Below are 19,911 nucleotides of genomic sequence, written 5' to 3' on the forward strand. Positions count from 1 at the left end.
GGGGGGAGCCGCAGTCGCTGTCCCCGCGCGGGTGGGCGGGCGGGAGGCTTCGCGCCGCGTCGGGAAGATGACAGCAGAAATTGTGATGGAAAGATCTGGACCTCAACACGCAGGGCCGTGGAACGACTATAAAGAGACCAGGCTGTAAAGCGCCTGGGACTCCATTAACAATGGAAAAGTGTCTCAGAGAGTGACAATTGGAAACACAAACTTCTGGCCCAGCAGTTCAAAAAGCGAAGCCTGAAAACCGCTGCTGAAAGAAACCACATGTTTAAAGGGACTTTTGTCTAACATTTCCAGAAAGATTTACATCTCTGGCAGAACGAAGAGACAAGACAAATTCTGCATCAGAGGGAGGTACTTGCCCTCCAATAACTTGCCCCTAACCTTAGGGGTAGTGTGTGCATCGCCCTAGGGACAGTACAAGTATGTAAACAAGGAAACACAAATATATAAGCCCACTGGGGAGGAGTTAATGAAAACAAACACAACATGATGCTTCACAGCTGTTTTGCTGCAAGAATATTAACTACATTGGGATGTGAACCAAAGGTCTGCCAGGGATAGCTGTGGGTAATTCTGACTTTGTAACTGTCTGCTTCAGGGACTGCTGAGGGCAGACTCAGGTTCCTCATTTGGGAATCATGGATGCGATTTATAGCTGTGGGAGTTCGGTTCATCGTTTGCCTGAAGCATTTGCTTAAGTGCTTTGCTGTGCAGAGCTGCTTTTCTCAGCTGAAACCTCAAGGCTTTCTGAGGCACCTCAAGAAATGAGGGTCTGAGTCTGACAGGAGCTGGAAGAGGTTGCCAGCACAGCTTCCTCACAGTCCTTCAGAGCTGCCAGCCTAAAACATTTCAGCAATATTGCACCATTACATAATTTTAAGTGTTTCCCCCATGCTTTGTGGGATACGGCTAAGGAATACAACAGGACAAATGAGCAAGGTTTCCACATGGACAAAACCACTGGGTTTCTTTTTCTGAGCTGAAGAAATAGTCATGGTGACTGCTGTGTTCATTTTATTGGTTTCTTTCCATTACTCTTAACTCCTGGCAGTAACTTAGAGAATCCCTCCCTGTCCTGGATGGTTTCTTCTTTCAAACATTTGCAGGCAGTTGTTCTGTTCACCCTTTCATCATCGCTTAGCTCATTTAATCTTTCCTCATAAGTCAGTCCCTCCTGTTACTTAATTGTGGTGCTGCTTTTCCCTAAACTCCCTCTCAGTTGCTCGTTTATTTTATGGTGACACGGTGACCAGTAATCCTGCCATTGTTAATGTTTCCTGTTGTGGACTTTTGGGTTATTTTTGTTCAGAATTACTGCAGTACTTGGAGGACTGAGCTAAGCTTCCCCTGTGAAGAATAATTACAGGCAAGGTCACTGATACTGCAGTAGAAAACATGGTCCATGGATAAATATAGCTGATGGGTTTGGGGATGGAGGCTTAGTGCAGTTGTGGTGGAAGAAGGCCCAAAAATACATCTTTGATAGTAAACACACAACTGGGGCTCCAAATACCTTTGCTAGTGGAAAAAATCTGCTGCCTGCAGAAAAGTGTAATTTATTTGCGAATTCCTGCATTATTTAAAGACCATCTAGGCTGGTGAAATCTGAAGTAACTTTGGAGTATTTATTTTACTAAAATGGTAGGCAATAGTAACTGGATTCAACCATCTGTATGACTGCAAGTTTTTGACATGCTTTGATTTCACTGTTGCCTCTTCTCCATTGACTCCAGAGGAATGCGGGACAGGTCACATAAGAAATGTCATTACTCCAAACTTAGTACATTTGCCTTTTACTGTCAATTGGCCTATTCTGTCGTTCATAACTTACAGATTCTCCAAGTGTCATTGCTGCTACTGAGTGCTACCTTGCAGTACTTACATTATGACAGAACCAGGGGCAGGGTTTGATTTGCACCCGAGTTAAAACTATCGCAGACCAGTTGAACATGGGGACAGATTGCACTGCCAGTGCTTACATTGCAGTTATCCTCTGTTCATGGAGCCATGATTCTCAAGTGTGATCCAGGTTGAGGATGCCTAATCCTGAAGTCCTTGCTCAGCACCAACTGCCAGGATACAGCCCCCATCTTCTACTGATTCCTGCTCAGAGTTCTGTTTTGTTTCCCTTCCCCCCCCCCAATCCCTTCATAATTTGAGGATGCACCCTGAAAAAACACAAAGCCATCCCATACCCTGAAGTCTGGGGTCCTAAGACCAGCACTGAAGCTGGGTCTGAGGGGATGGTGCTCCACAGAGCTTGACAGACCGTTTACCCTCAGCTTCAGGAGAGATCAGGGTAAGAAAACCGGGATTTGAGTGCCACAGCGCTGTCTATACTTGGAAGCACACCCACAATGAAAATGCTTTTCATCAGTCATCTCTCCAACAACTGTTGAAAACAGCATAATCTGCTAACACAGAAAAGCTAAATTGCTTTCAGACGAAGCACTGAAAAACCACTTCTGTGATTTGATTCAGCTCAAGTCCAAAATGCATGATTTGACAGCTCTAGTACTTCTTAGCTGCTTGAAGTTTCTGTTAAAATTTATCCTTTCCCTAGTTTGTTTTCCTCTAGTTTCACATTTTAACCCCTCTCCCCCCAGATTAGTGTTTTTGAAATACAGATTTTAAGTGCACCAGATGTTTGAATATTAGCAGTGCACTGGGAATACAGACTTGTAAAATAAATTGCGTGGATGCTATGGGCTGAGTCTGGGAAGGAGAAGGAAGGCTTCAGAGCAGGATGAAGTCATTTCTTAAGCCCACAGCATTTTCTAAGTACTAAAACTTGCTTTAATAGAAGGAAAACACTGAAAGGATGTTAATCTCATAAGCTCTTTTGTTGTTCCTAAGTGAAGAAGAGCCACATTCATCACTGGTATGATTACAGTGAAAGCAGTGCAACTACCTCAGAGAAGAATTTGGCCCAAGTAGATGTCTCTAGAGGAGCTATTGACAGCTGTCCCCACATATTGTTGAGAAAATACAGAGCTAAAGACATACCAAAAGAAATAGAACTAGCTCCTATTTTTCTGACCTTTGGCTGGACTGGAGCTCCTGGATTTGAAAGCTGCTTTACCTCTGTAACACTTCTGATCATCATTAAGTTTTCTTCAGTGATCTGTCTGAAAACATCTTCCTAACTGAGGAGCTACGCAGCTGTGCCTGGTCTGCTATTGCAGCTCTGAGCCACCGAGCTGTGTGCTTCATGGGATACAGCATCTTACCTAATTTTAGATGTGATGCAACAAGTGGGGGTAGCTCACATGAGGCAGGAGAGATGGAGCCCAGCAGCTCGAGCTCAGAGCAAGCACTTTATAATTACTGCTACTTTCAAAATAACAGAGGCATTTATTACTACCAATGTACATCTATAGGTGTGATTGAGTAAACAAGCTGTAGCAATGACAAACACTTCTGGTGGAGGATATTAGGACAAGAGTCAAACAGCAGGCTTGCTGGTCTCAGGTGGCAGCTGAGGCTGCCCCAGGGCTGCTTCCCAGCCTTCTCCCTCTGATCTTCTCTACAGAAATGCTGTAGCTGGGTCAGACATACATTCAGGCATTCTTCTGCATGGGAACCATCTCTTCTTCTCATACAAGCACTCACAGAGAGATGGCTTAATTCAAGTGTTTGATTTTCTCAACAGCTTTCTGCCTCTCGCCAAGTTAGTCTGCTCATAACCAAACTCATGCACAGAATCTATACATTAATACAAAGAAGCTGTACTTTTAGGGGAGGCTCTACTTGCCAGAGCAGTGACCTCTCCTGACCAGTATCCTGGCTCCGTGCTGTACTGGACTGAGTCACGTTACATGACCTGCTCCCCCGGCTGACATTCTGCAAAGAGATAACAGGCTATCGGTGGTGGTCCAACTTGGATCATGCTTTGGGCTCAGATGTTTTGAAGAGGATTCAAGACTTTCATTGTCATTAAACCAGCTTAGAATGTCTATGCCTAGTTGCCCCCCTCCGAAATTCCACCATTGAATTACCCAGCCTTTTGTCCACTGTCTTTAAACAGTTAATTGCAGATCTTTTACTGCTAGCAAACCTGTGTCAATAAATCATATTCTAAAAAGCACAAACAGCACATTCTTAACAAAAATATCTTTTACACATCTAAATGATAAAGTAAATGTTTGAGAAAGAAGGCCCTGAATTCTTTTCATGGTATTTTAAAACACTCATCTCAAAATAAACAAGAAGAAATGTTTGTTAATCATCTGGAATTTTTAATTTCCTATTTTGCATGGGAACCTGAGTAATCAGACATATGGTATGCTTGTTAGCTGGGAAAGGGTCAGGATTAGAATAGATTCTCAAAATTAGAAAGCACTAAAATACAGCAGCAGTCTTGGCTGCCTAAACTTAAACAATTGTTTTGTTTTAATTGCTGGAACAGATCAACACTGAAGAAACACCACACATCTAAATGATTCCCTGAAATTCCTCTTGCCTAGCAGGAGAGAGGAAGTCTCAGGGGATTGGGGATGACCTAGTCTATAATTTACCTGCACAGGGGATTATCTGATACAGACATAACTGATAAGGAACGAAATGTGTTGTTTGGTGGCTTCTCTAAAAGCTCGGTAGCTTTAAGAGTTGTGAGATTCCTAACACAGTAGAGGCTGGTCAGATCAAACTAAGAGTATTTTTAGATTTATAGTGCTAACCATCACTGAGCCAGTCCACAGTGAAAGCCTGCCCTGGCATAAGTGTGGTGTGAAAGTGCAGTCCATGGGCCGCACTGCTGCCGTCAGGGCAGGTACGATGGAATGAGCAGCACATCAGTCTCGTTTTGGACTGGTGTCGTTCTTTCAATTAGGAGGGCAATCAATGGCAGCAGACAGCTCCCAGCATTTCCTGCGTCATGAGACAAGGCCCACGCAGAGGACGAATGGGTACGTGTTTTGCTGCTTATCCATGACACAGATCCAGGCCAACTGCACTTCCGCCAGCGGAAGTCAGCGTGGATCCTGCAGTGTGCTTCGTTCATATTCGTCAGCCACTTAAAGTGGAATGCAGCTGACCCCACTGCAATTATGTCTGCTGTGTTCAGACTTGCCTCCATTTCAGTGCTCACAGGTAAAAGGGTTTTTTCCGCTGTTGTTTTTCAGTCATGTATTTGCTCCTTGCCCTTCACTAGGAATCAATTTGAATCCAACTACTGGAAAAACATCCCACCGAAAAAACTTTGGGACAGTTTACAATTTCAACTCTGGCTACTTCCCTCTGTTTCAGTGGGGGAAGAGCCCAAAAGACCATGTACTTCACTGCAGTGTTTGGAATAAGCTTTTGTGGTGAGGGGGCGTAAATAATAGCAATCTGTGGCCTGCACTAATTGTCAGTCCAATGTCATGCCTATTCAGGCCTCATACACACAATGTGCACCTGATACTTTCATTTTTACTCTTGCCTTTTCTAGGTTGTCAATGGTTTGGTCTCCACTGGGACTACACCAAATTCAGCCAAGTCAGTGACTTCACACTGAAAGTCTCTATCATTATTTCTAGAAGTGCATTTGTATCCTCCACGCTCTGGTATTCACACAGGTGAAAGATGATAGTCTGAGGGCTCCAGTCTTCCCTTCTCACAGCTGGAGGTGTTTCTGGTGGATGTGATTTGCAGAGTTTTCCAAGCAGTCCAGGCTGCATTGCCAAAATTTCCTATCACTACGAACAATTATCACATGATTCAGAACTAAGGCTGTGTGTATTTCCATATACATACATAAAACAAGCCTGCATGCAGCTGAGATAAGAGATAGGGTTGTTTACTATAGCACAAATGTAAGGGGATGAAACATCCATGCAAACTGTTTTGGTCTAGCTGTTGGTTGAAATGGATGTGGTACATTCACTCTTTGTTCAGCAAGAGGCTGATTATATACCTACACTTGAGACATTTAAGACTCAATGCTTCAACCAACTTCCCCTTCAGACTGGTTAATAATGATTTAAGAGACAGAACTGTGCATTTTTCTTTGCCTGCCTTCATCTGCTGTATTGTGGTTTTAGAGCACTGTATATGACAAACCTTCCAGGAATCTCAAACACAAATTGAAGTTCCACGGAATCACTTAAAGCAGCTGAAAAACACCATCAGTGAGGCCACACAACTGCGTGGAATGTGATGAATTTCCAGGAATAGGATTGTTTCCTGGAGATTATTGTGTAAAATACAAGTATAAAGAAGGAACAAAGGTAATGCTAACAGTGTCTGCACCACTAAGCTATTTTGGTTTGTGAAAAGAAGAATGAAGAAAATAGACATGCTGTAAGACCTTTGCTAGGCTTACAGGAAGCCTAGATGTCAAGAGCGGACTCTGAAACAAAGCAGTACAAAATTATCTCAGCATAAAATGTAACTTCTCCATGATTTTGTCTTACCAAACCAAATCCACTTTTAGCTTGAAAGGAGTCCTAATGGAGAGGTTAAGAGCTCTATGTCCATGCTTCCATCCAGCAATGACTAGGTAAAAGGCAATAATTATATAGAAAGAGGTGAAGGCTGCAGTTCTGAGGAGAAAGGAGAGCAATCTATTTGGGGCACACAAGCAACAGGAAATCTGACCATTCATTTTCATTAAGAAATCAGTTCTGCTGACTAGGACCTACTCTGAAGCAGAGGTTAAGCAGAGAACTTTCAAAAGAAAGTTCCACAAAACATGTGCAAAAATTTGGCCTCTGTATATAACGAAAGCAATCCTTCCAGGAGAGCCTTTTGCTCTTTTCCTTCAGAGAGCCTTTGCTCCAACATGCTGGAGGAAACCTTACTTAAAAATAAGCGGACTCTTACAAGTACAAAATCTGCTACGGTTTCAACCCTGGAAGTGTTTGCTTCTCAGCTTTATCAAGCAGATCTCAGGTCCTGACACTGGTTATTAGTGAGTAAAGTTCTACTTAGACATCAGGCATCAAACTCTGGTGACCTTGGGGTTACTATTCAGTGTTTGTGTTCTTCCTGTTTCAGGTGGTACTTGAATGTACAAAGATGCTTGGATGGAACACTGAAACAAGGCATAGCACTTCATAAAATAGGTTTTCAAATGCTCTCATATTTCTGTTACTTATTTACTTTTTGGTCCAGCAGAGAGAGATATGCAGAAATAAAAAAACCCCACTTATGTGCATCCAAGGCTAAGCAACTAGCCACAGGCAGCTTATCAAAGTTTAAAGAAAAAGGATATGATACTGGAGTTACTTTTCACATCCACTTATTGCAAAGAACAGCCTGTATCCATACAGCTGAACTCCCTTATTGCCACCAACAGAGCTACACCCAAACTGCCAGCTGGACACAGTTACTGGCCTCTGTGACCCAGAATGTGGCAGGGAAGGGTGCAGACCAGCCCAGAGCTGTGCCATGGATGCACCACAACATGCAGGATGAATGGAGAGCACGCTACTGCCTGGGCCCGCACCCAGTGCTGCTTTAGCTGACCCGTGCAGACATTTCTGCACAGCTGCAGAAATATCTGCACACACAGGGAGGGAAGGAGGGAGGAGAGGGCAGCAGAGCCACCTCCCTCTGCAGTACCATCAGCTTGTGCCAGCTCATGCTATTCATGGAATTGCAGCTCAGCCCTGACAACAGCACGACAGATAGACCTCCTCCAGGCTTACACTGGGAAAACACGCAGCAGTGCCAGCCTACCAAAAGCGATACACCAGCTTTGAACAGAGAACACGAACACAACTTTTTTTCCCTGCACCTGTATTTTGCCATTACCTCCACAACATTTCAGTGGCGTGGCCTTTAATCTGTGCATCACAGTATGACTCCCCCACACAAGGCACTGCTGTGCATGGGTACTGAGCTAGTCCTGAGGAGCTGGGAGAGCTGCCTGGCACAGCCCACAGGCCTTTGCTTATAGCCCAGAAAGAGTCAAGCTGCATTAGCTGAAAAGGAAGACAGCAATGCAGGCAGGCCAGCCAGAATGGAGAACAGTCTGCATTCCCTCTTCTGGCATGTTTCTTAACAACAACTGAGGAGAGAACTACATGATTTAAAAAAAAAAAAAAAAAAAAAGTTGTAAATTACTGTTTCAGTTCCTTTTTTTTTTCCAGTCTAACAAATAAAACCCTACTACTGGCTCAAATTCTATGAATTTGACAAGAACACTAAGTCATTATGAAAAACCAGAAGGACAGGAAATGATGAGCAACTTTGCAGCAAAAGCAACAGCAACAATGAAAACCCTGATTAGTTAAAGCCTTGATAATTACACCCAGGATCACCCAGGCAATCTTGTTTTGTGCCTTTGGATAGGTCCATCTTCCTTTTCTCTCTCCCATCTTCAATTTTTATGTTAGACTTTGCAGATAAAGTTAAAAGCTGAAAGGAGATTTGGTATGTATAAATGTACACTTGAAACTCTGATGTACACTTGATACTCTCACTAAAGTATTGCTTTTTTTACCTCTTTCAAGGTTCATTAAATGTGGAATGGATAAATTTACCCAGAGGTTACTGCATTTGTAGTAACAAACACAGTTTCTGCAGATTTCTTAGGAGGAAGACTATTTACATCATGTTCCCAGAGGTAATTAGGTAAAGCATAAACATTAATGATGCAATCTCTGTCATTCCTCTAGTAAATACTGAATGTGCTGGTTTACTTCAAACAAATAAATCAAAAGAAGTCTCAGATATACAAGAGTTCCTTCAAGTTGCATGAAGGGAGATAACTGTCTACCTAGGGGAGGAAGATAGTGTTTCCAAAGTGTTCCGGCCAAGAAAAAGCCTCAAAGATTAAAACACCAAAAAATCTGTAAAAGGGAGGTCACTTTTAAATAACTCAAGTATGAGGAAATCTTCAGGGACACTGATCTGTAGACCAGGCTTCATTCCTTCAGCTGCTTATGAAATGATGCAGTATAAGACTTTTCCACCCTGGTTTCAGTTTTCTCAACTTCCATGCAGTTATGAAACAGTTTGTCAGACTTCAGACTGATTGCATGCATCGCCAAGCTAGAAACAGAAAAAAATCATCTTCAGGTAGGAATGTGAAGACAATACCTGTGTGTCTTGAAAATCCTAGGGATCCTCAAGAGTCCTGATGCTGATGAAGCATGTGTTGTACTGACAGGAGCCCCTGGCTACACACATTAGCTGGAAGACCTACAACTCTGACACACAGCCATGGCTCCAGACAAGTTTTATTGTTCTATCCTCTTGGGTTTGCCACTGTTCCCCAAGGCACTCACCAAAAGCTGACTTGGGCACAGAAAAGCAAAGGCCTTCAGATTTATTATTTTTTTGCTCCTGGTACCTTTAAAAAGCTCACACTGAGAAATTACTAACTCCTGTCTTTCATCTCTGGGTGCATTTTCTCTCTTGAGTTTGCAGCCACTGTGCAATTGTCCTCGGGTTAAATCTCTCCTAACCTTGGAGAGTGGCAGGATCAGGAACATGCCATGAACATTCAAAGTGTTTGGAGTATGTTCTGCTACAAGCAAGCAACCATCCAGTAACGATGTGGTAGTTGGTGCTCCAGTTGGAGAAGGTGATGTTGACATCTAGTGACTAGTCTGGGGATACCTGGTGGCATGATCTGGGAGCAGCTAGCCAATAATTTCACTGATGCTGGCACATGAGAACAGTCACCCTCTTCACGGAAGTGAGCAGCTACACATCCCTTCCATGGAATAGAAACACCCAGCTGAAACAAAGACCCCCAAAAGACTGCTATATAGCCTCAAATATGCATGCAGAGAGATTTAACTAGAGGACAATTGCACAGTGGCTGCAAACTCAAGAGAGAAAATGCACCCAGAGTGAAAGGATTGAACTAAGCAGTCCATGGGGATAGACATCATGGTATAATCCAGGAGAAAATCAGAGGGTGAAGAGTCAGTTAGGAAAGCACCTGAGCTGGAAGCAATGTATTAAATAGATTTCTCAAAACACAGAAATGAAACAAAAAGTGACAATTGGGATTCATTGCAAATAAACAAAGCAGCAGAGGAACACCCCAACTAATCCACTGCCTATTTGTTTGCTGACATAACCCAATAGACACAACATTTTGCCAGATTATATTGAAAAATATTATTAGACAGTTAAAAATTTGTCATCAGCAAGCTATGGATTTGATTTTTTCTCATTCTTTCTACATAATGAAACCATTTCTTCAATTACATTTGAACATCATGTAGAGTATGTTATATTGCACATTCATAGAATAAAACCAGAAGACAATACATGATGCCTTAGGAATTTACTCAGAACTTATCTACAGAGTCAAAATTACAAGTGTTTTATTTTCCCACTCATTCAAAAGAAATGAAGAAAAAACACTTTCCAGCAGAGCCACTCAAGATACCTGAAGAAAATAACAGATATTCAAGAAAAGGTTAAACAACAAAAATTACTTGAGGACTGGGAAGGAGAATACATTTCAAGCCAGTGGGACAGCCTAAGCAATATAGTGATTGTAGTGCCCCACGAAGACAGAAATACCAGCTAAAGGGAAATTAGGTGAGCAGAGCATGCTTCCAGGTAACTATTCTTACATGGATTGGAAGTGGGAAGAAGATGAACAGAATTTCTATTCCCTCCAGAACCAAGCTGTTTCTCAAAGGAAAAGGACTTCTCGTTTCCTGAGACATTTTCCATTTAATACAACTTTTGTAATAATAAATCCATCTTAATAACCCAGGTTATTTCTCAGCTTGGATTGATTAGCACAAATCAGGGCAGACACCCTGACAGCAAAAAGTAAATTGAAAATGCACATTTTGCATTCAAATCCATACATTAAAACAAGGAATTCCTTAGTGTTTTGCTATTTGGGAAGTGCATTTGCTTTGCACACAGCGAGGACAAACAGGTACCGCTGCCTCCCATTAGCTTTCCATTCCTCGTTTCTAGTGTATTGCTCCATACTGCAGAGACTGGAACTCAAGGGTGTGTTCATAGTCAAACCTCAACTTATAATTTGTATTTAATTCATTTAAATGCTCTTTTCAAATGGTCTTTGCAAAGCAGATGCCGGTACCTGAAGCGCTGTCACGGCTCCCAGCCAGCCAGGCAATAGCGCCGTCAGGGGGAGACGGAGTGTACAATTGCCTGAGGCAGTGGAAAGCACGAGAATGCAGTAGAAATGCCTTATGCAAGTTCTTGGAGCATTTCAAAGCTAAAATAAATTGGCATCTCAATAGGAGATTAAAAAAAAAGAAAAAAAAAAAAGAAAAAAGAAACCACTGCAGAGCTTTACAAATGCTCGCTTTAGCTTCCCGGGCAATAGCTGATCGTTTCTGAACACTTAACTAGTAGCTTAATTTTTGAATCTTTAATTATCATACACACATACCTTTTACATCTGTGTAACTGTTCTTAAATGACTGCAGTCCTTTTGTTAGCCTTCCTCAGTATATATTGTCTCCCTCAACTGGAGATGTTCTCAGGACACACTTTCATTTTGGGAGGGAAGGCAAAGACACGATTTGACAAATATGTCAGGTCCCCAGTTGCACAGGATGAATTTTCCATGCTTTACCGGCAATCTGATTCAATATCAGTATAGTCAGCTTACACTAAAAAAGCTCTCTGATTTTTTAGCATATTACTTTGGCTGAGAAAAAGTTCAGGTAAATGCTACTCCTTCCCCACTGACCTATGGACTAAAACAACTGCCAAAGGAGCCATTGACTTAACTCTATGAAGATGGCAAAAATACAGCTGTTAGCTAAACAAGTGCTAACGATGCGAGGATAAATGCTGGAAAGGGGAGACTCGGACCTACAACTAAAGCTTTCCCTTCCAAATAGTACTTTTCCTGTATTCTTTGCCAGCTCAATTCTTTCAACATATAGCAGGGACAGCCTCTAGAATTACTGAACCTCCCAATCTGTATGTTTCTTACTCCATGTTTTATAGTTGGATATGGCCACTATGTAGGTCACATTTCTATCTATGGGTGATCAAAAGTGGCACAGCCACTGAAATAATCAGCCCTACTGTGCCCTTCCCAGCTCCTTCTCTCATGCCAGCACAAGCCTGAATTCTCCTACATACCAGGCTGTAATTTTGTCATCAGCTGGACCCTAAGGGTGAGGCAGCAACCACAGTGATTTAGCATCTCCCTGACCTCAATACAGAAACCGAAGGAATGTTTACCTAGACACACAGGAGATAATTTTCTCTGTCATCTAGAAGCTTTAGGGGACTCCTTTGCCCTATGGAATTACTAGTTCGATTAAAACTCACTTAGGGGTGGGCTGTTAATGAGAAAAGGCAGTTGAAATCAACTGGCACACAGTTAAAGACAGAAACTTCTGAAAAATGCAAGAGGGATTTTGCAACTTAGCGGACCTCAAAGCCTTATTAACCATAGCAGACTTCTGCAACGCAGCTTTGTTATTTTCCTTAAAAAAATCCCAAACCAACCCAAAACAGAACAAAACAGCAGCTTTTTTCAGGGAAGAAAAATTCCCAAACCTCAACTTGTACACTGCTCCACTTCTGTTTCGAGTCTGCAGTGTCCTGGAGCAGTACTCGCAGGAAGCAAATGACTGAGATCTGAACTGATTAGGCCTGAAGTCTTAAAAGACAAGTTGTCATGCACTATTTGCTACTTCACTGCTGACTCAAGAACATTCAAGCTCGTGTGCATATTCCACTTCCCCATCTGCTCACTGCTTCAGCTTCTCTCTGACAGTTGTGCATTTCCAGTACAAACATCTTTGATATATTAAGAACTAAGTGCAGGGCAGCATAAAACATGCAGCACTTTTCATCAAGGTATCAGAAGCACTACTCTATTGACTATTAATCTTTATTTGTGAGCTTAACTTATTAAAAGCGTCCATTTTAACATAATAAATAATGTAACTATGTATGGTAGCCTAGTGAAACCTGAAACATTATGTAGAATTTCAGTCTCCTTTGCTATGGAATATGAGGCTCTGTTTATATCTTGGTGGATCTGTGTAAATCTATGGCAATAAAAATCAATCTGTCTTTATAAGGTGCTAGTATTATTAAATCCAGAAAAACAGGAAGCTATAGCTGAAAGCATGACTCAGTACATTTAAAACTTTGTACCTAAGTTTATCAGTTTTCTCTGAAGCAATGCAGGAAAGAATATGTTATCAGTTCTGACTGTTCAGTGGATTTATTTCTCAAGCCAGCAAAACCACACACACTTGGCATAAAAAAGGATTTAAATCAAATAAAGTCATATGTACTTGCCTTTGACACTGTTACTTGTTTCTAGCCATTTATTATACCAGAAAACTTATCTATTTCCTTTCCATGCATATGTTATAATTTATATCCACAGAACAGAAAGAAAACAAATCTTTGTTTTAAAAGATTCTTTTACCAAGACATCTTGAAGAACGAGTTGAATAACTTGAAAGAGTTATTTGGAATGGTATGAATACCTTGAACTTCCACTGGCTTTGGGTGGAAGTCAAGCACATTCACTAAGCAGTTACTCAAAAACTCAGCACCTTACAGAATCAGTCCCCTGCACAGCCCTCAAGTTACTTCAGCAGTTTTCTTTAATGAGACAGACTGCTTTGAAGGAAAAACTAGCAGTAGCTCTCATCAGCCAGATTAAGGAACTGATTCAGGAGGGAAAATGGCTTGCCTACAACACCTGGACTAGCTCCTGCTCTAGCTTTTCTCCCCTCTTCAGTTTTCCACCCCCACTACAGGAGGGCCTCCGTTGCTTTGACACAGCCACTTTGTCCACCTTATTAAAAGCAATGCCAACTTGGGGCTGCCTTAACACACACTGAAATACAACAATGCAGCAATTGCTGCTGGAGAACCAGAATCATCCCTAAGTAGCAGAAAACTTTCTGTGGAGCACAGAAAGCTATCACTGCTCCATAATAGAGCACTAACCTAGATAAAACACAAGCAACCCAAGGAAAACTGACAGTTAGGGATTAATGAGCCAAGATATTTGCCAGTAATCATGGGTTACACATCATGAAAGTATGATTATTTTCCCTTCTGTTCCTAAATTTTTAGGCAACCATTGCAGCCACAGCAACTGAGCATATCTGTTATTTGATAACAGTTCAAGACATGCTATTTATAAACTCTTCAAGAGTTTTTTTTAATCTATCCTTACACTTCCCACTTATTAATATTTTATTTTAAATAAGCATATTTAGTATATTAGTGTGTCCTAAGCCTATTTAATACTAGATCAGGATTCAATATCTGTGTATGTGCATATATGCAGCTATATATATATTATAATCCATGTAAAGAAGTCATGGCCATTTGGTTGTAATAACGTACTATAATAAAAAAACCAATCAGGCAGCTGAGGATAATTACTCTGCAAGCAAATACAAAGTAGCACCCTAAGCAGTTATCATAAGGGGAGGCCCTGATCTTTGTCCCATTCTACTGACTTTTGATACTTGCCAGACTGTACCAGACTAATTCAGCTTGTTAAACCAGCAGAAAACTAGTACACTAGAAAACGAAACACTAGTTTACAAAGCACTAGTAAAAAGTCTTTTGCCAGGCTTTTGCATAGAATCAGCTCAGCATAAGGTCCAGCAAAAGCCAAAACAATGGTTAGATGAGAAGGCCAAAGCACAGAGGTCAGAGGATTGGGACCTCCCCAATGATGATGAACACACACCTTTAGCTATAAAGAACACCTTCACTAAAAAAACCCCCACCCAACTGTCTCATGACAATTTTATGCATTTTTGCTACTGAGCAAGGCCAATTTCAAATGATCAATCAATTCACTATTTACTTGCAGGTTAGGTATGTTTGCAATGAAGAATAGTGAGCTACATTCCTTTTTCCCCTTGCCATCCATACACTAGAAACCTGAACCCTGACTTGAGAGATTTTCAGGTTGCATTGCCAGGGAGCTTGCAGTGACTGGCTTTTCTACATAGCTCCTGTTACAGTTTTCATCCCTTCACACTTTTCAAATACTTGCTTTGCAACATCTTTTGACAAGAGTATTGGTTCTGCAATAGATAGATATGCAAGTATAGGGAGGGGAAAAGAAAAAGAAATAACTTTCATTCAGTGGATTATAAGTAACATTTGTAAACAGTAGCAGTAAATTTAGAAATAGTGTTTTTACAAGAGGAAAAAAGCAACAGCAAGTAATAAATGTACCTGTTTAACCTGCAGGCTCACAAGCACTACAGACTGATACCTCCCTGTGTTAAGCACCACGCTGCCAGAACTGCCTACGAGCAAGTTACACTTCCCAAGAGCCTTGCTGGGCTAAGTAGTAACAACAGGCTCTCAGATCTCTCCTGTTACTTTGAGCAATTATTCCTCTCCCCTCTCTCTGCAGGTAGACACATTTTCATCCTCTCTTCTCCACCTCTCCAAGTGTTAAATACATATGACTTGCATATCCATACTACCCGAAAGTCTTTTAGCTGGCTCCTACAAAGCAGAGTGCACATTTGTACAAAATAACAACAGATTACAGGTTACTAGAAGTTGAACTAAGAGGGAATGGATAGTCACATAAATGGAGTAACATAAAGAAACAACAAGACAAAGATGTAATGGTTCCTTTACTAAACACACTAAACTGACATAATGCCTAAATCCTTTCAGATGCCAGCCCAGTCCAGAGTGGATTGCTACTGCCCCCTCCATCACCTACATGTCCTAGCAATGGAGCACTGGGATAAAATCTCCATGTAATGCCAGGATGGAGACTTCTCCAGACACAGGAATTCCTGAACCATTGCTGTATCCTGAAAGCATATAGGACCATAATATCACTGCTTGCTTCTTTCTATCAACTACTATTCCCCCTCCCTTGCCACAGCCTACATTACTCGCTATCACGATGGCGCTAGCACGCACCGCAGTCTGGGAAATGCACTATCATGCTCACACATTTGAGGGACTTGCCCACCCAACAACGCCAAATAAAGTGTGAGAGCTTGATTAATTCCTAATTTCCAGAAATACTCAAAGTTCTGCAAAATCCATCCTAGAAACAATCCACAGGATGATGTGCACTGCCTCCAGTTTTCAGGACTTGCAGCCATGTATTTGCTCCTACATTGTTCTCAATAATCCTGGCATTTTTTGGGGTAGAAAGGGAAGAGAAAGAGTTACTTATTAGAAGTGATTACAGAATGAACCTCAGTTTACATTATGGAAGATGGAAAGGCCACATAACCAAGGAAGTACGTTAACATGATGAAAATCTATTGACTAAAAAAATTAAACTATTAGAGCAACAATACGTTGCCATGAAAACAAAATATATGAATCTGTAGGGGCATGAAAAAAACAGTTTTAAAAATCATTATCTGCCTTATTTTACTAACACTACCTCCTCGAAACAGGAAAGCTGCATCATTTTTTATTAGTTATTTCATTTCATCTCCAAGAAGAAAGGGCTACAGTTCTGTAAAACTTACTAGGAAGGTTCTTATTTTGAAAAATAAAAAGCTAGCACTTGAAAATGTAACACTACTTTCATATCTGAGCTTCTTCCTTAAAAACATGGAGTCAAACCCAGGCCCACAGAAAAAGCCATCAGGTATCATCTCACATTTCAAGAGAAATGAGCTAGTTTGAGCTCATCATGTGCAATACTTGAAATACATTCATGATTTACCACAAGCAGCATTATTTATGGCAGTTTAGCCACAGAACAGCTGTATGTGCCAAGCTGGGAAGAGAATCATTGCCAACCTGCTTCTCCCAGTATAATTCCAGTCTGCATTTGATACTTACCCAGCTCACAAAAATCGAAGTGGGAGACTTGGAAAAGGTTCTGTAGCAACAATTAAGAAGGAAGCTTAGTTCTAAATCAACACAAGAACTTCTCTCCTAGTCCAGAATATGAAAACTGTTTTGACATGGAGCATAGTGTTCATTTCCCACTACTGTTCATTATCTTCACACTTTCCTGTGGAAGATAGACCTGCTACCACACAGATACAGATAGCTGGAAGCAGACTTCTGAGCTTTGCATTAAAAGCAACATCTCTTACAAAAAATAAAGAACAGTTCGTAGAATTGTAATGCAAACAAAAATTTAATCTTTAAACAAAATGTTGATGATACGGAAGGTCACAATACAAAGTTCTTAAACACAATACAACACAAACAAGTTGAAAAGCCTTTTTTTGATTGGAAATTATTTTTTATACAAAGACTAGATTGCCAACAGTATTATTGTACAAAGTTTGACAGTGGATTCATAAATTGATTCCCTGAAAATTCCCTTGTTTTGAAGAAATAGTGAGTATTAAGGTGATGGCTGAAGTGAATTCAAGGAATTCAGGGTTACACTTGTCTCCACCCTCAATTCTAAGCACTTGGATTAGGTTTCATGGTACAAAAGGGATAGTAAAGGCACACTGTGGTTTGAAAGCAAGGCTAGACATTATAGCCTTTACACTTTCCAGCTTTTGTCTGGGTGTTTTTCAAACACCCAAACATGCAGCTAAAATAATCCAACCCTCTTGAGGGGGTGCAGAGTGACAAAATAAAGTCTGCAAAAAATGTAACCCATTTAGCCTATAAAACAATATTACTATTAATTATGCATTTGGGTAATTTCTCAAATCCTTTGAAGCTACCATTTTAGAAATGAAGTACCTTTCTCCAAGTTATTTCTGTTATTTCACTCCTGACAGAACTAGTGTAAAATGCACATTTAAGATAATTATTTGCCTTCATCAGTTTGACTGATTACGTAAAAGGACTGATGCATTCTTAAAAAGTTGAAGCTATTGGCCAAGTCAGTTACTTGCTGATTTAACTTTTTCAACAAAGCCTTCCAATTCAGAAAAAAAGCTTTAAAGAAAATGCTCATTTAATCTGATATAAATTATTAGACTGCAAGTATTACATATCAAATTCTGGCATAAAGTGTTCTTTAATGTTAAGTTATGAAGTCCAGACAGGCCTATTGCAATTATTAACACAAGTTTTGCCACAGGGGTGTAAATCAATGCACTGTGGTTTAATCACATGTACTAGCTCTGTTGGTGAACTATGTCAATTCCTATGGGACTGTTATACAACTCAAAATTAGTTGACAGAGTTTGGAGGAGTTACATACGGACATTATGAAACACTGTTCCAGCAGCACTAGTCTGCACATAAACACAACTAACCAGTTTAAACATTTCTAGAACTACACAGAAAGCAATAGTTTTACCACATTTTGGTTCCCTGAGAAGAAAAGTGCTCCCACTACAAAGGTCTTTGGAATGCCATCAGTACAGTGGATAAACATGCACCTCTTGCACTGCTCCTGCAAAGACATCTACTTTCATGTTGATCAGATTTGTTTGGGCATTTTCTTTCAAAATAAACTTCACACTCCACAAAACTGGCAGTGGAACGGGAGCAAGAGATGACTAAAAGTAGTCTAATACTAAAATTAGTTTTATCTGTGATGATTTGTTATTACAAACTGGAATACAGTCTGTTAGCACATTTCTTGAACACAAAGTCATTAAGGGAACAGTTTACTTCATCTGTTTATTAATCCCATAATTGAGATTTGTTTTCCAAAACGTTTCGTACTATGTTAAAGTTTTAAAGTATGTTTTTGGAAAGCATGCTAACCTGTTCCTTCCCCAGGGGCATAACTTATGTTTTTAGTGAACATGATAAACATCATGACAATTAAGACTTCAAATATAATAAAACAGCGCACAGCAGAAGAATGAAGTCAGGAAACGTTTTATTTCCATCCAGTTTTGCAAGTATTAAGGATGGCATAAGAGTTTATCCCACCACTATGATTTATGAAATTATTACATCCCTAGAAGAGGCAAAGCTTATAATGCTTCCTGTCTTTTCCTCCTAAGTGCATATAAGATGTGTGATTATTTAGTTTGTTTTATCTGTGTCCTTCTGTCCCTATCTAATACAAATGTCCTTCATCCTCTCCACAATAACTGGGTGTGGAGAAGCTGCACTGAGGCAGTCAGTAATGAGAAGTTAAAAAAATATTAATCAGAAACATACACTACACTAAAACCTGTGATGCTCACAACATACCGAAGACAACTTTGCAACTATATTGTGTTCTGTTTGCCGTCACTGTCTCTGAAGATCAGTAATGTAAGATTGGTTCTCTAGGACACGCGCACAACAGTCACTTCAGATTCTTCTGATTCTTCCCAATTTCTAGGCAACAATTAATTTTGTATTTACTATTTTTAAGACAAAATGCTGAAACCAGTTCTAGGTATTTAATAGTAAGATTCAAATGGCATCTTCCACAATTATAGAATTAATGCTTAGTACTTGTCAAAAGCTTTTAAAAATTAACTTATGATGAAAAATTACTTTCAGTATACCCCATGCAAATAAACTGCTCAAATAGTTTAAGCTCTTAATTTAATACATCCTAAGTTAGAGAAGAATTCATATTTAGAAACTAATTCCAGACAGTTCTTAGACCTCATATGGCAGGAGATGAAACTGTTTAAAATCATCACTATCAACAGAAAAAATTCTCATAGGAAAAAAGTATATACACTCTCACTATAGCCAGGCAATCACCTCTTCCATATCAATACTACCATAAACATTTAGCTGAATTATTTCAATCAGTAGAACCTAAACAACAATTCATGTTCTAAAATTTTCAAACATGTTTACCTGTAAAAGGCTGCATCTTTTATTTGAATCTAAGTAAAATTTTCTTTTCCAATACAATCGACTCAGTTCAATGCATTTAAGACTGATTTGTAAATTGCTCTCTTTCCTTCACTCCTCTCTACATATACAGATTTTTAGAGATATATTAAGCAAGACTTGTAGAATGCAATGATGCAGAGTTTCATTTTAAACTTAGGACTTATCTGAGCATGCCTGCAAACGCTCTCTTACACGAGGGGGAAGTGTTTTTAACAACCTTTCTTCTACAATTAGATTATTTCGCTTTAAGAACTGACA

At 40.2% G+C, this 19,911-nt stretch overlaps 1 protein-coding gene across 1 annotated transcript in view; it reads right to left on the minus strand.

Moving 5' to 3' along the window:
• Positions 1 to 17,007: 17,007 nt before the first annotated feature.
• The window catches only part of LRRC8B (leucine rich repeat containing 8 family member B), a 20,514-nt gene continuing 17,610 nt past the window's right edge, over positions 17,008 to 19,911 (minus strand). The window contains exon 6 of the mRNA XM_017729939.1: positions 17,008 to 19,911. Coding sequence (XP_017585428.1) covers positions 19,889 to 19,911 — 23 coding nt within the window. The 3' untranslated portion in view covers positions 17,008 to 19,888.

The sequence above is a fragment of the Corvus brachyrhynchos genome, unplaced genomic scaffold (assembly GCF_000691975.1).
Source record: "Corvus brachyrhynchos isolate BGI_N302 unplaced genomic scaffold, ASM69197v1 scaffold101, whole genome shotgun sequence".
NCBI classification, from domain to species: domain Eukaryota; kingdom Metazoa; phylum Chordata; class Aves; order Passeriformes; family Corvidae; genus Corvus; species Corvus brachyrhynchos.